Genomic DNA, 12,327 nt, shown 5'->3' on the forward strand with positions numbered 1-12,327 from the left:
ATGTAATGTTAGTACAAACCAATCAACCACAAAACTACCTAACAAAATGTTTACTTTCAGGTCCTGGCATTCATGTAGACGTTTCTTATATATGGGTTTACCAGCTAGCTCAGGTTAATGTAGGCCAAGCTAACCCCCATTTAAGCCAGCCACACTGCTAAACTGCTCCCTGCAATCCCAAAAGACCCTCACCTTGCTAATGGTTCAGTTCCAGATGCCACCTGACAATCCCAGTTGTCCATGCTTGAAGAGATGAATTGGACCTACATATAGGTAGGTACCGTAGCTAATTTTTAGATAGGTAAAAATTTTACATTTATATTTTATATTTATTCTTTATAAATAGTATAGAACTCGCATTTGTGTGCCATTCTGCAACATTAGCCAACGATCTCTTGTTTTTATGACAGTACACATAAACTCTTTACAAATAAAAAAGTTGTTCTTTTAAAGTAAAAGAACATCTCCGACCATCTTTGTCTGTAAAATTGCCTATTTATTGAGGGCATGTTAAAAAAAAGTTCTTGTGCAAATATACTATATTGCCCAAGGTATTAGCTCATATGCCTTCACACACATATGAACTTGACTGACATTCTTAATTGAAAGAGTTTAATATAATGTCCGCCCACCCTTTGCAGCTATAACTCTGCAGAAAGTTGGTGACCTCTGTGAACTATGCACCTCAGCATCTGCAGACCTCACTCTGTGATTTTAAATAGCCTACTGCTTCATGACTGAGTTGCTGTCATTCCCATTTGCTTCCAGTTTGTTATAATACCACTAATACTAACAGACTTGTGAAATATTTAGTAGCGTGAAACACCTGAAATCAATTATTTGGATGGGTGAGTGAATACTTTTGGCTATATAGTGTATATATGAGCTGGCTTCCTTAATATAAAATAACTCATTTTCTCATAAGTGGAAGAAAATGGATGGCTGGATGGTCAGCATAGTAGTGCGATGGTTAGCACTGTTGAAGGTCCTGCTTTTGAGTCCATTCTGGGGTTTTTCTGTGCGGAGCGCATGTTCTCGCGGTGTACAGTGGCTTCCTCCCACAGTCCAAAGACACAAATAGTCTGTCACTGTCTTAATCCTGGTGACCCATCCAGGATGTACCGTTCCAATCCCACTGTGATCCTGATTTGGATAAGTGGAAGAGCATGGATGCACTCATTTTCTCTCAATTTACAGAGTTATGTGGAGGGAGTGATGCCTGAGTTAACATCACGGCTGTGGGAAGATGACACATAGCCAAGGTTAAATGTCAAGATATGAAGAGAAGCTATGAAACACATATAATTACTTGTGAAGTCCTTGGAAATAACTACATAGTAATTACAGTAAAAAGAAAACCTTGTTTGAGCAGTGGTTGCTCATTTCATAAAATTTTATCAATCCCAAAGGAAATTAATCATTGATGGTCATCTGCACACACACACACACACACACACACACACACACACACACACACACACACACATAAAAAATATGTTAATTAAAATACACACTTTGAGGTAGGCTTGAGCACCCCCACCCCGTGACCCTGAATTGGATAAGCAGAAGAGAATGGATGGATGGATAAAATACACTCATTACTGTCGTACATTACTATGCTTGAGGTGCATCAGCTCTAAAAGCTGCTCCTGCACTTCTCTGTTCCCCCTTCCAATTAAATTCCCGCGTGTTATACCTACAGCTTCAGTGTAGGGTAGGCCATACCAGCCGTCATCTGTTTCCCCTGCCTTTGCTGTTTTGTTGAATTAACCTTGTGATACCTCAGCAATGCTCAGGAGTGGCTTATCATATCCTGTAGCCACCCTCCTTGATACACAGTGTCAGCACAGATCAGGCCTTGCTGCACCAAAACCGTACTGACACCACACCTTGCTTACCCCACAGGATTATTGTCATCACTATCAGCACAAAGAGACTGATAGGACGGGTCATCCTGCTGGCTTGAAATGCAGTCTCTCTAAATTCTTGTCTTTGGTGATAAACATCCTTGAGATAAACTGATGGCTGCTTAAGTGCAGGCAACTATAACCTTACATCACATCAACGTCACCGACTTGCTTTCCTCTCTTACAGTTCCACATGTTCTCAGCAGGGGGTAGTCAAACAACACCAACATGGTGCCGCTGTCAAAGATTATCATGAGGCTGCTGATCCTTATTGTAGTTCTGTAGTTGAAGATGATAACCAAATTTGCCTTTGATAAATGCTGTGCGGTGGCATACTTTTTTACTGTGAGGAAACTCCTCATGTGCTGTAGCCTCAAAGTTAGTAATATGATATCAGCATATAGACTTGCTCCACATATTAAGGGAATATTCTAGTACTTTATTTGAAGGATTTCAAATAAAGACTGACTAAACTCAGTGTAGCAGAGCCTGATATAGCCTGACTCCTAGTTTCCACAAACACTCCCTCATTTTTAATAATTTGACCAAATAGTAACTTTTTTCATAACACTTCCTGCCTTCTAAATTACCAATTTTTTTAAAACTCTAAGTCACCAGCTTGAAATGCATGTTTTATGTTTTGTTTTTTTAACCCAAGTTGAGTACTTGGTACTCAAGTGAGGGAACAACAAAGTCCACGAGTGTCAGACCTGATTGGGTCACACTGTGGACAAATCACTAGCATCTCTTATGAGAATTTATCTTGTCTTTCTTGTTCTTTTCTTTTTTTGGACTATTTAAACTGCATTTAAGCCTCACAGAGATCATGATATTCCATTGCAATGGACTCTGATAGTATAAGAAGGTGCTTCATTATAAATAATAGACATCCAGGAGCTACTAACATGCCAGAACAACGCAGAGTCCAAAAGAGAGTGCGTGAGCAAAAGAGAGGAGTGAGAAAATGATGATGAAATTCAAGTGTAAGACACATTTTTAGCACATTACACGACCTGCAATTTGTGCAAATACTAGTTCATCATGTTAAATGTATTAACCTGTCTTGTTAGCCTTTGTAGAGTGACGTCATTGTGATTGTCTTTGGTCTATCCTAAAAAGATTCTTTGGTCCCAAGCACTAACAGACAAACGGAAGCAATCAATATGTTACACTGCTAATTTGCAAGAATTACTCTCTTATAGTAAGTAAGGCAACAGGGGTTAATCTAAATTTTTATTCATTTCTAGCCAGATTTCTATGATGTAGTGAAGATTTTAAAGAAATTGAATGAAAAGTGCTAGATGGATTTATGTCCTACGAGCCTGACTTTGATAAGAGACAAAGATGTAGCCGTGATCAACACTAAGTAAAGACATGGCTGCACATACATCTTCAACCCTGCAGCACAGAAAATCTACACAAGCACTATTGTTTGGCTCCCAGAATTAGTGTGAGTAATTCAGTATTCAACCAAACTTGAAATACGGTCACGATCGTCCTGTTCCAGTCATCAAATTCACCAGGAAGAATATGAAAAGTGGCAAGTTAGCCTTCTTAGACTGTGAGATTTCCATCAGTAATGAGGGACATCTAAAAGCTGATGTGTACTGCAAACCTACGCATACGGATCAGTATTTAAGGTCTGACTCTCATCATCCACTGGAGCATAAATTGGGTGTCATCAGGACACTACAACACAGAGCGAACACCATCCCCACAGACACAGTGGCCAGTGAAGCAGAAGAACATCACATCAAGAAGGCCCTGAGTAAATGTGGTTATCCCAGCTGGACATTTGTCAAAGCTGGGCAGGCGCCTAAAGAAAGCTTCAGCCGATCCAGGAGAGAAGAACAACCGCTGCCTAAGCGAAAACCTGTAGTGATCCCATATGTGTCAGGAGTATCAGAGCAGTTGAGACACATTTTTTCTAAACACCGGGTCTCTGTGGCTTGTAAACCCCAAAACACGCTGCGCCAAAAATTGATCCACTACAAGGATCGGGTCCCCCGACACAAACAGAGTAACATAGTGTACGCTGTTAAGTGCCAGGAGGATTGCCAGGATTTATACATCGGGGAAACCAAACAACCTCTGGCGAAGCGGATGGCACAACACAGAAGAGCCACCTCGTCAGGCCAGGACTCTGCAGTCTATTTACACCTACAGGCCAGTGGACACTCTTTCAATGATGAGGATGTGCACATCCTGGACAGGGAGGAACGCTGGTTTGAGCGTGGAGTAGGTTGGCGAAACCTGCAGCCAGCTGAGCCTGAAGAAGTCACTTGGATGAGTGACGAAATGTTTCTCCCATAAAACGCTACGTCCAAATGAACAGAATCAACTTTTGGAGTGTTCCAGTCATTGTTCTGATGTTTCTTCTCTTTTTAGTCTGTTTTTCTTTCCACCCTGTTTGCCCTTTGTATTAATTTCTTTGTCACTTTTTCCTGTCGCTCCCTGTGTCAATCTGATAGTTACTTTTCTTGCGTGCCTTTCATATCTGGATGTGGTTCACACTCCTGTGGTTCTCTCATTGTTTCCACCTGTTCCCAGTTACCTTGCTGTATTTACCCTTTTGTTTCTCCCTCTGTCCATTCATCTGTGCACCTTCCTGTGTTCTTGCTTCTCTCTGCATGTCTCCTTGTGTTTCTTCATTGTTTCATTGGAATATGAACCCCCCCTCTTCTGGATAAATCTAATTTTTCTTCTCTGTTTGAATTATTTTTTTGTTTGCCTGCCTGAATAACCCTGAAGCACCTTTTGTTATTCTTCTCCAGTAAATTTCATTAAGGTTTACCCTAGCTTACCTTACGTTTGCTTCTGCATCTGTCCTCTTATTGAACTTAGAAGCACACACATACACGGTCAAACACACACACACACACACACACACACACACACACACACACACACACACACACACACACACACACACACACAAACAAACCTCCTACTCCTGAGTTATGATGTTTTACAGAACATTATGATGCCACAGTGAATTTTACTGTTGACCTTTCTGTTTTAAGATGCCATCACTTTACAATATTAAACATTTGTTTGAAATCTTCTGTTACTCGGTAAAGGAACTCTTAAGTTGTGGCCAAAAGCATATTTTATGAGGTCATAGTGATCTTTGGCCACTGCATGGTTGATCCTTGAGTCCCGGTGGATGTTTGGGCCAGATGTGATGATATTTCTTCCAGGTGTTCTCATAAAATTAAGTAGAGTAAATCACTATTATGGGACTGGGTACGGTCACAGTGACTTTTACCTCTGACCAACAATCTTTATTCAGTTCATCATTGAGGCCAAGGGAATATTTGTGCTAAATTTACCAAATTTTCATAAGACATTTCTGAGGTATAACATTCACAAACATGTCAGCATCTGTACCAAGGTTATCATAGCCGTGTTATTTTCATAGCTTTTATTAATATAGAGTTAAAAAGTTATTTTCTCTTTGGCTTATTTTTACTTACTTTGCAGTTTTCAGTGCTAAAGATTTGTTTTATTGTTTAAAATGTTTACTTTCAGTTTAGTTTTGATTACTTTACATTTTATTTGCATTTATATATTTAGCACTATAAACGCATTTGCTACGATTTGCTAATTGAAAAAGTGAGACCAACTTGAAAACTACTAAAACAAAAAGACTGACTGTATTTTTTATATTCAAAGTCTTTTTTTTACCCTCTGAAAATGTCAGTTTCTTATTTGAAATTTAGTTAGTTTTATTTTACTACTATATTAACTTTGTCTGTTTGCAGGGACTGCACACCCACAGCTGTTGCAGAAGCATGCAAGAACAAGGGTCACGCCGTTTACCACACCATGAAGCCGAACTGTCCTGACCTAAAAACTACATTCTTTTCATTGTGCTCACCCACAATGTTGCATCCAAGAAGAAAAGTCAAATAAAGTTAATTATTTTAGGGAACTTCTAAGAAGCAACACACAACACAGTTGTGTACAAAGTATATAATCAAGTGTATTTTCATCTTTATCCACGTTCTGTACACATATTAAGATCCATTTCACATGAACACTATACAATAGCAATGAGTGAGGAATGGTATATTTTCTGAGCACTGAGCAGCTCATGTCGAATGGCACTTTCATAAAAAAAAGAACGAAATCACAGAGCATGAATAAATAACTCAACAGAGAAAATGGCTTTATATTATCAGATCCATTGAGTAACAGATTTAGCACATATAAAATGCACAATGCAACAAAACAAAACATTTGTTTGTTCCACCCTTGTGTTTTCTCTGCATAATCTGTACCGTAAATAATCCCCCCCAAAAAACCCAAAAGATATTTGCAGCTATCAGAGGAAAAAGTGTGCTTTTAGTCCGGATTTGAGTAAAAGGCAATCTAAAATATAACGTGTTAAGAGGAGTGGTAACAAGATACATTGAAATATCAGAGAAATATCAATACAATTCACAAATCTTCAATTATTCATCTCGTAGAATAGTCATTTAATAACCGATAGAAAAAAAAAAACAATACATGTTTGGCTGCTTTACAAGGAATATCTATGCTTCAAAGATATGTTTACATTTTCTGTGTGCTTCTGAATTATCCCAAGACAGTTAAGAACAAAGAAAACATTATGAGCGAGCCAGCATCTGGTGAGGTGTGTTGGTTTCCTCTTTCCAAGAAGCAATCAGAAAACACTCTCAAATGTGATTCTGAGCTCTTGAAAATTCCTGTAAAGTTCGGGCTGAAACAGTTTTGAAGTTGTCATGAAAAGCTGTGTTGCGGGGGCGAGCCAAGCATAGCATCTCGCATGATTATTCTTCTTTATACCTTCCCTACGTACACGATGCTTTTTCAATCTGCTAACCACTATATGTACATACAAGCAGTGTTCACGGATAAATACCTTCACTGGTGTAGAATGACTGGCTCACAATCATCCCTACCTGGAATGGCATGGCACATTGACTGCAATATCTGATATTAATTCTCTTTCTGAGCCATCATACTGTAAGGTTCACTGGCCAGAATATGGAGAAGGATTTGAAAATTCCTTTTTTCACCAGGAGGGCTAAATATCTTGCTTCATTTACTTTACGATAAGCCATCAGCAACACGGTACCATCTCTTGTGGATAGAGGCAGAGTGAGTGGGGAGTTTTAAAATCACATGAAATAACATGTAGACTGCAGACATGATGTCTTATCCAAATGAAGGCCTTCTGTTCGAGTGTAGCCAGGATGACTGTTGTGCTCTCTGTTCATCTACCATCAAAATTCAATAGCTGGGCTGTTCAGCCTCATACATCATAATGGGGACATTGAGACTTGAGATAGGGCATTACAAAGAAGTACAAAGAAACCAGATGTTTTTCAGCACTTTCTTCACGGTGCCATATCCATGCTATATACAAAGCCAAAGTGGATATGCCTCCTTCGAGCTTGTTAAAAACATAAAAAAATGATACACTAATAAGGAATTGGTGAATGCAGACTGAGTGCACATTGTGATACAGAGGATGAGTCAGATCTTGTGCCGTAGATAAGAATTTATCATTAATAGGAACTGGGCAACCTTGACTTTTGAGAAAAATGTAAAAGCAGGACACAATTGCTTTGCGCAGTTGTTGTTTCTTTTGTTTTTTTTCTTTTGTGGAATTTTTCTGATAGTCGACCTGACAATATTGGGGCGCGAAAGGAAAGCATCCTCTCTCATCCTCTTGTCTCAGTCCACACTTGCCTACTCTCCTGTGATTTCAGACGTAGTATTCTTTGTCTTTGTTCTTTTTACCCTTTGTGATGGCCTTTGCCACAGAGGCTGTCGCTGTGTTTTTGTCTTTGACCACTGCTCCGTTGCCCTCCGCAGTGGAATTGTTGGCAAAATTGTGGCTCTGGTCTGTCTGGTAGGAGCCCTCATCCCGGTTCCGGTACTTGTACATGGCATAGAGGAGGATAAGAATGCAGAGAGCAGCAGCAGCCACGATACCAACCACCATCCCCGTGGTGCTACTGGACTCCCTTATCACCTCCACGGCACCAGGCAGGCTCTTATCATCAGAGGCTGTGGGGTTGGCTGTGGGCACATGGGGAAAATTGGGGGGGTAAGTTAGTCCTGGTGTGTTTCGGGAGGATGGAGGAACAGGGGGCAGAAGCACCTGGTCACGGGTGTTCATTTTGCCTGCAGGAATGTGGAGCTGGTCAGGGTTGGTGGTGGGAACAAAAGGAGGTAAGGGGCGGGGTTTCTGGACTCCACCATCACCAGCGGCAGGGGGTGGAGGAAGGACTGTCCTGTCAGTGACCAAGGGGGAGTTTTTATTGTAAAAGTCCTCGTCATCGGATTCCGTCATCTCCCCAGAGCCGAAGGCTGAGACCTCCACAGGGTCACCACAGTCCTCCTGGTCCGGGGGGCAGGAAGGGTGGGGAGGGAGTATCAGGGACTCTTTGGTGGTTTCAAGTGGGGAAAGGAGAGTAGGAGGAGGAGGGATGACGGGGTAACGGGTGGCGATGGATGGGGGCTCAAGGGAATCCACTGTTATAATAGGCAACACTAATTCACCTCCTAGAAAGAAAACAGAAAAGGTAGGGGATCCTAAATTAGAGCAGAATTAACACTGAAATTCTGGCTGAGCAGTTGTGCTCATCAGAACGGAAGCACAATCTGCTCATTATGTACATTATTAATGAAGAATTTAATATTAGATGGCTTATCAGTGATTTTATTTATAGTAATTGCATTTCTATAATACATGGGTATTTACATCAGCGCTTGGCAACTGAGGAGAAAAGCAAACCGAAAGCATCATAATGCTGTCTGGAAGGTATGCATATGTGTGTGGGTGTGCAGATTAAGAATGTTTAATAATGCAATACAGCAAATGCGTAAAAAAGAGCTCACATGCAGAAACAAACATACAAGATGACCCGTGAGAGGCGGCAGCTGAATGAAGAGCACATAATAAACACAAGAACATTAAGTTTTAAATGGCCATGCTGCGATATGCACATCTGTAGGCAGAGGTTGAGGAATGATAAGAGAGCAGAAAGGTTATTGTATGAATGAATCACACACAAAATAGTATGATTTTCTGAAAGCACTTGCTATCTTACAGATGTACCTTTAACCACTACTACTAGATGCCTCAACAATATATTTTCCTGTGTGTGTGTGTATTTGTATATACGATTATAACATTCTGCAGAGTTACAGATGTTACAGATACATACATCTACAGACATTTACAGCCAATAGGTTCTCTTTCATTATTATTTCAGTCACACTTTGCCGGGCCAGACAACAACAAACAATTCTGATAAGGTCATATTAATAATTAAGGCACCCACAATAAGGCCAGACTCTCAAGTTCTACAGCTTGTTTCTGTCACAAACTCGATCAGACTCTCTTAATGCCTGAAGTACACTTCACAAAGATTGTCTTTGATTCACTTTTGTGAGCTACAAATACAGGGTAGAGAACAAATTAATGCTAGTCTGTAATAACTATCCAAATAATGACAGTTATTTGACAGAATTACTCAATGTGTGAGTGTAAGATAGTTGGATGAAACTGAGAAGATAGATCTGTTTTTTTAAGAACAATGATGGCTGCCTAAAAGCACTGCATTTTGTCTGCACTCCTGGGTAAAAATAACATTACTCATCTAAGCACCCTAGTACCATCGCTTCATAAGGACCAATTGACCCACCTGTTCCCGGTTCACACTCTTCCAGGTCCTCATCATCACTTGGACACTCAGCTGATGCCACCAAAATATCATCAGAGTTCTGTGGCTGAAAGCAAACAGGGAATACAATTTCTTTTTTAACAAATACCCAATAAACATTTTTCTTCATTCAGGCTCACAGACAGTCTCTTTTTTACATTGACTGTCCGGTCTGAGAAAAAAATCTGCACTATGCAGCACTGTACTGCTTAAGTGTTTGTGCCTGGAGCGACACTAGTAAGACTACAAGTTCAAAATGAGCCCATCAGCGGCTGCTTTTTATCCTTTACCCCATTGGCTGACTTTATGTGTGTGCAAACAATGGAAAAACATCACCGATGGAGGCTCTCAATGAGATAAATGCTATAGAATTGGGTTTTAAACAATTCTTTTATATCAAATTTGCACAAAAAACCCATATAAAATTCTCACATATATTTAACGAGGATGCAGGATGCACAGTGGGCTCTGGGCAGAGTGGGCATTAGAAGGCTTACTAATGGATTACTTTGATAAATTGAAAATATAGAGAAGACCATTTTAGGATAGCTAGACAAAAGAAATGGAACAAAAAGAGCACTCTGCAGTTTTATTAGGAGAGGCAGTGGCAGTGGGGGTTCTTTAAAACCTCAGGGCAAGTCCAACTACTGAAATTTCTCCAATTTGAAGGGTTTTCAGCATTTATCACATTCAAATTCTTTGTTTTTATGTGGCCGCTGTATTGTAAAAATACACTAAGCAAGAATGTTATCATTATCCTAATCCTAATACCTTGATGGAAAGTAAGTTATGCAGTGAATTCAGAATCAAACATGCTGGATCAAACCTGTTATTTAATGAATTTATGAAGCATTTTAGCTTACCCATACATTACATTACTCCATACAAGGTTCTATATGCCTAATTCTTTCAGTAATAGCTGATGCAGCGCTAAGAAATTTAATGATGCTGTGAAACACTGAAATTTGTCATGGTGTGAGACTTAAATGTGGTTCATTTCATCTCATAACTCCTTTCATGATGATCAGGGGAAAAGTGTGTTCATGTTCCTAAACCCCTTTAAGGCCTAAAAATCTGAAAAATCTGAAAAATAAGCTTATCATTGTCAAATGTAGAGAAGAACTGGGGATTCTGAAGTGTTCTCTGGTTTTGTGATTGTGTGTTGACTGTCATCTTAGATTCTAGTACTGCAAGTTAAATTTCAAAATGTGCATTAATACAAGATGAATGGAACAGAAACTACAGTATAAGCTAAACATGACAGGGGGATTAAATAAGCTCCAAATGTGTAAACCTGTGCAAGTTTAAACATTTATGTTTTATAAGGTGACACACATAAAGACAGTGCCAAAGTATTACTCAGTTTTGTTCTTATATTAATCACGATTTTGCATTTTTAAAGCTGATTGAGAATGTTAAGGATGCTTAGACATATTAGCAACCTGATAATTGAACAGAAATATAAATTTGTAATTTTGGGAATCACGCACAGCTCCAGATTTCTACAAAGCTAATTAATTTAAAAAAAAAATCACTCACTGTTATTGAGCCATATTTAAAATGGCCTTTTTTCCTACTGCGAAACATAGACAACAGCCTTCACCTTATGAGCTAATTACCTCCCTGTTGTCAGCAAATTAGCACCCCTTTTTAAACTCGCTGACCTTTGAGATGCTCTCACTCAAGCTGGGCGACCGCTGCCTGCGGGTGGTGGTGGTGGCCATCGTGGTGGTCGTTTCCATGATCGTGGTAGACATATCAGACACCGCCAGCGGGGTGACGGAGGTGGTGTCCGTGGTCACCACGGAGAGCGAGTCTCCGACCAGCCGCAGGTTCCCCTCCACCTGTACGCTGGGGTCATTTTCCGCTGCCAGTTTGAGCACCTGGAGACCATTGTAATACAGCCCTGAAATCTGACCCTGGAAGGGTCGCCCTTTGTCAGAACCGCCAATTTTAATGGCTGCCTGGCTGTTAAAGATGGTCAACTGTCTCCCTAAAGTTAGACAGAAACACAGAGAAGGAGATGATGGAAAAGGGGAGAGAACGGCAGAGCACACACAGAGACGGCATATGGGAGATTTTGCACAAGAACATCATCTGAGCCAGGTGGGATTTAGTAATTCATTTGTTTAAAAGCTTATTTAGATGTTAACTCTAAAATGGGAAATGTTGGTTAGCAGCAAGTTTATAATTTTGACTTTGCACATACAAGAAGAGGAGGCTTAAAGCCTATTTAGATGTTTATTTATGATTTTGAAATGTCACTGAATAAGTTAGCAGCTGCCTGTGGGAAAATGATATTTATATTTGTCTCTTAGCTTTAGAGGGGAAAAAAAAGAAGGTGTGAAGATATGTATCTTATGGCTCCTTTTAACAGGTAACTACTAAAATGGCAGTCTTGCCACACATCAGACAGTTTGAAGCCGAATGACAATAAAAATTTGACTCCCTCCTCCCACTGACTTCATCAGCCATTAGGCCATTAAAATATGCTTTTCCGTGGGTTTCCCCCACGGTCCAATTGTTTTACCTCCTCAAAGGGGCAATGATATTCAACAGCACCGCTGTCAGCACCTTTACTGATAAGCAGTGTTACATCTGAGGAGGAGGGCTGCGGTAATGGGCCCAACTCAGGAGAATACTTATTAGCAAAGTTAATGGCTGCAAACAGTGATCTACTTTAACAGCCTGTCAGGGTTGTTTTGTTGCAGCAAAAA

The 12,327-nt window shown here is 40.1% G+C and overlaps 1 protein-coding gene across 11 annotated transcripts in view; it reads right to left on the bottom strand.

Annotated features, from left to right (window-relative positions):
• Positions 1–5,872: 5,872 nt before the first annotated feature.
• Positions 5,873–12,327, bottom strand: part of nrxn2a (neurexin 2a) — a 128,566-nt gene continuing 122,111 nt past the window's right edge. For 6 of the 11 annotated variants that reach the window (XM_005941410.2, XM_014339765.2, XM_005941409.2 and 3 more), the window contains 3 exons: positions 11,275–11,603; positions 9,593–9,677; positions 5,873–8,447 (listed from right to left, as the gene is read on the bottom strand). In XM_005941410.2, coding sequence (XP_005941472.1) covers positions 7,645–8,447; positions 9,593–9,677; positions 11,275–11,603 — 1,217 coding nt within the window. In that variant the 3' untranslated portion in view covers positions 5,873–7,644. The remainder of the gene's footprint in view (positions 8,448–9,592; positions 9,678–11,274; positions 11,604–12,327) is intronic. The other 5 variants (XM_042228326.1, XM_042228324.1, XM_042228325.1 and 2 more) reach the window with 1 other exon arrangement.

Source organism: Haplochromis burtoni, unplaced genomic scaffold (genome assembly GCF_018398535.1).
Source record: "Haplochromis burtoni strain Fernald_Lab_line unplaced genomic scaffold, NCSU_Asbu1 Contig_318, whole genome shotgun sequence".
In the NCBI taxonomy this organism is placed as follows: Eukaryota; Metazoa; Chordata; class Actinopteri; order Cichliformes; family Cichlidae; genus Haplochromis; species Haplochromis burtoni.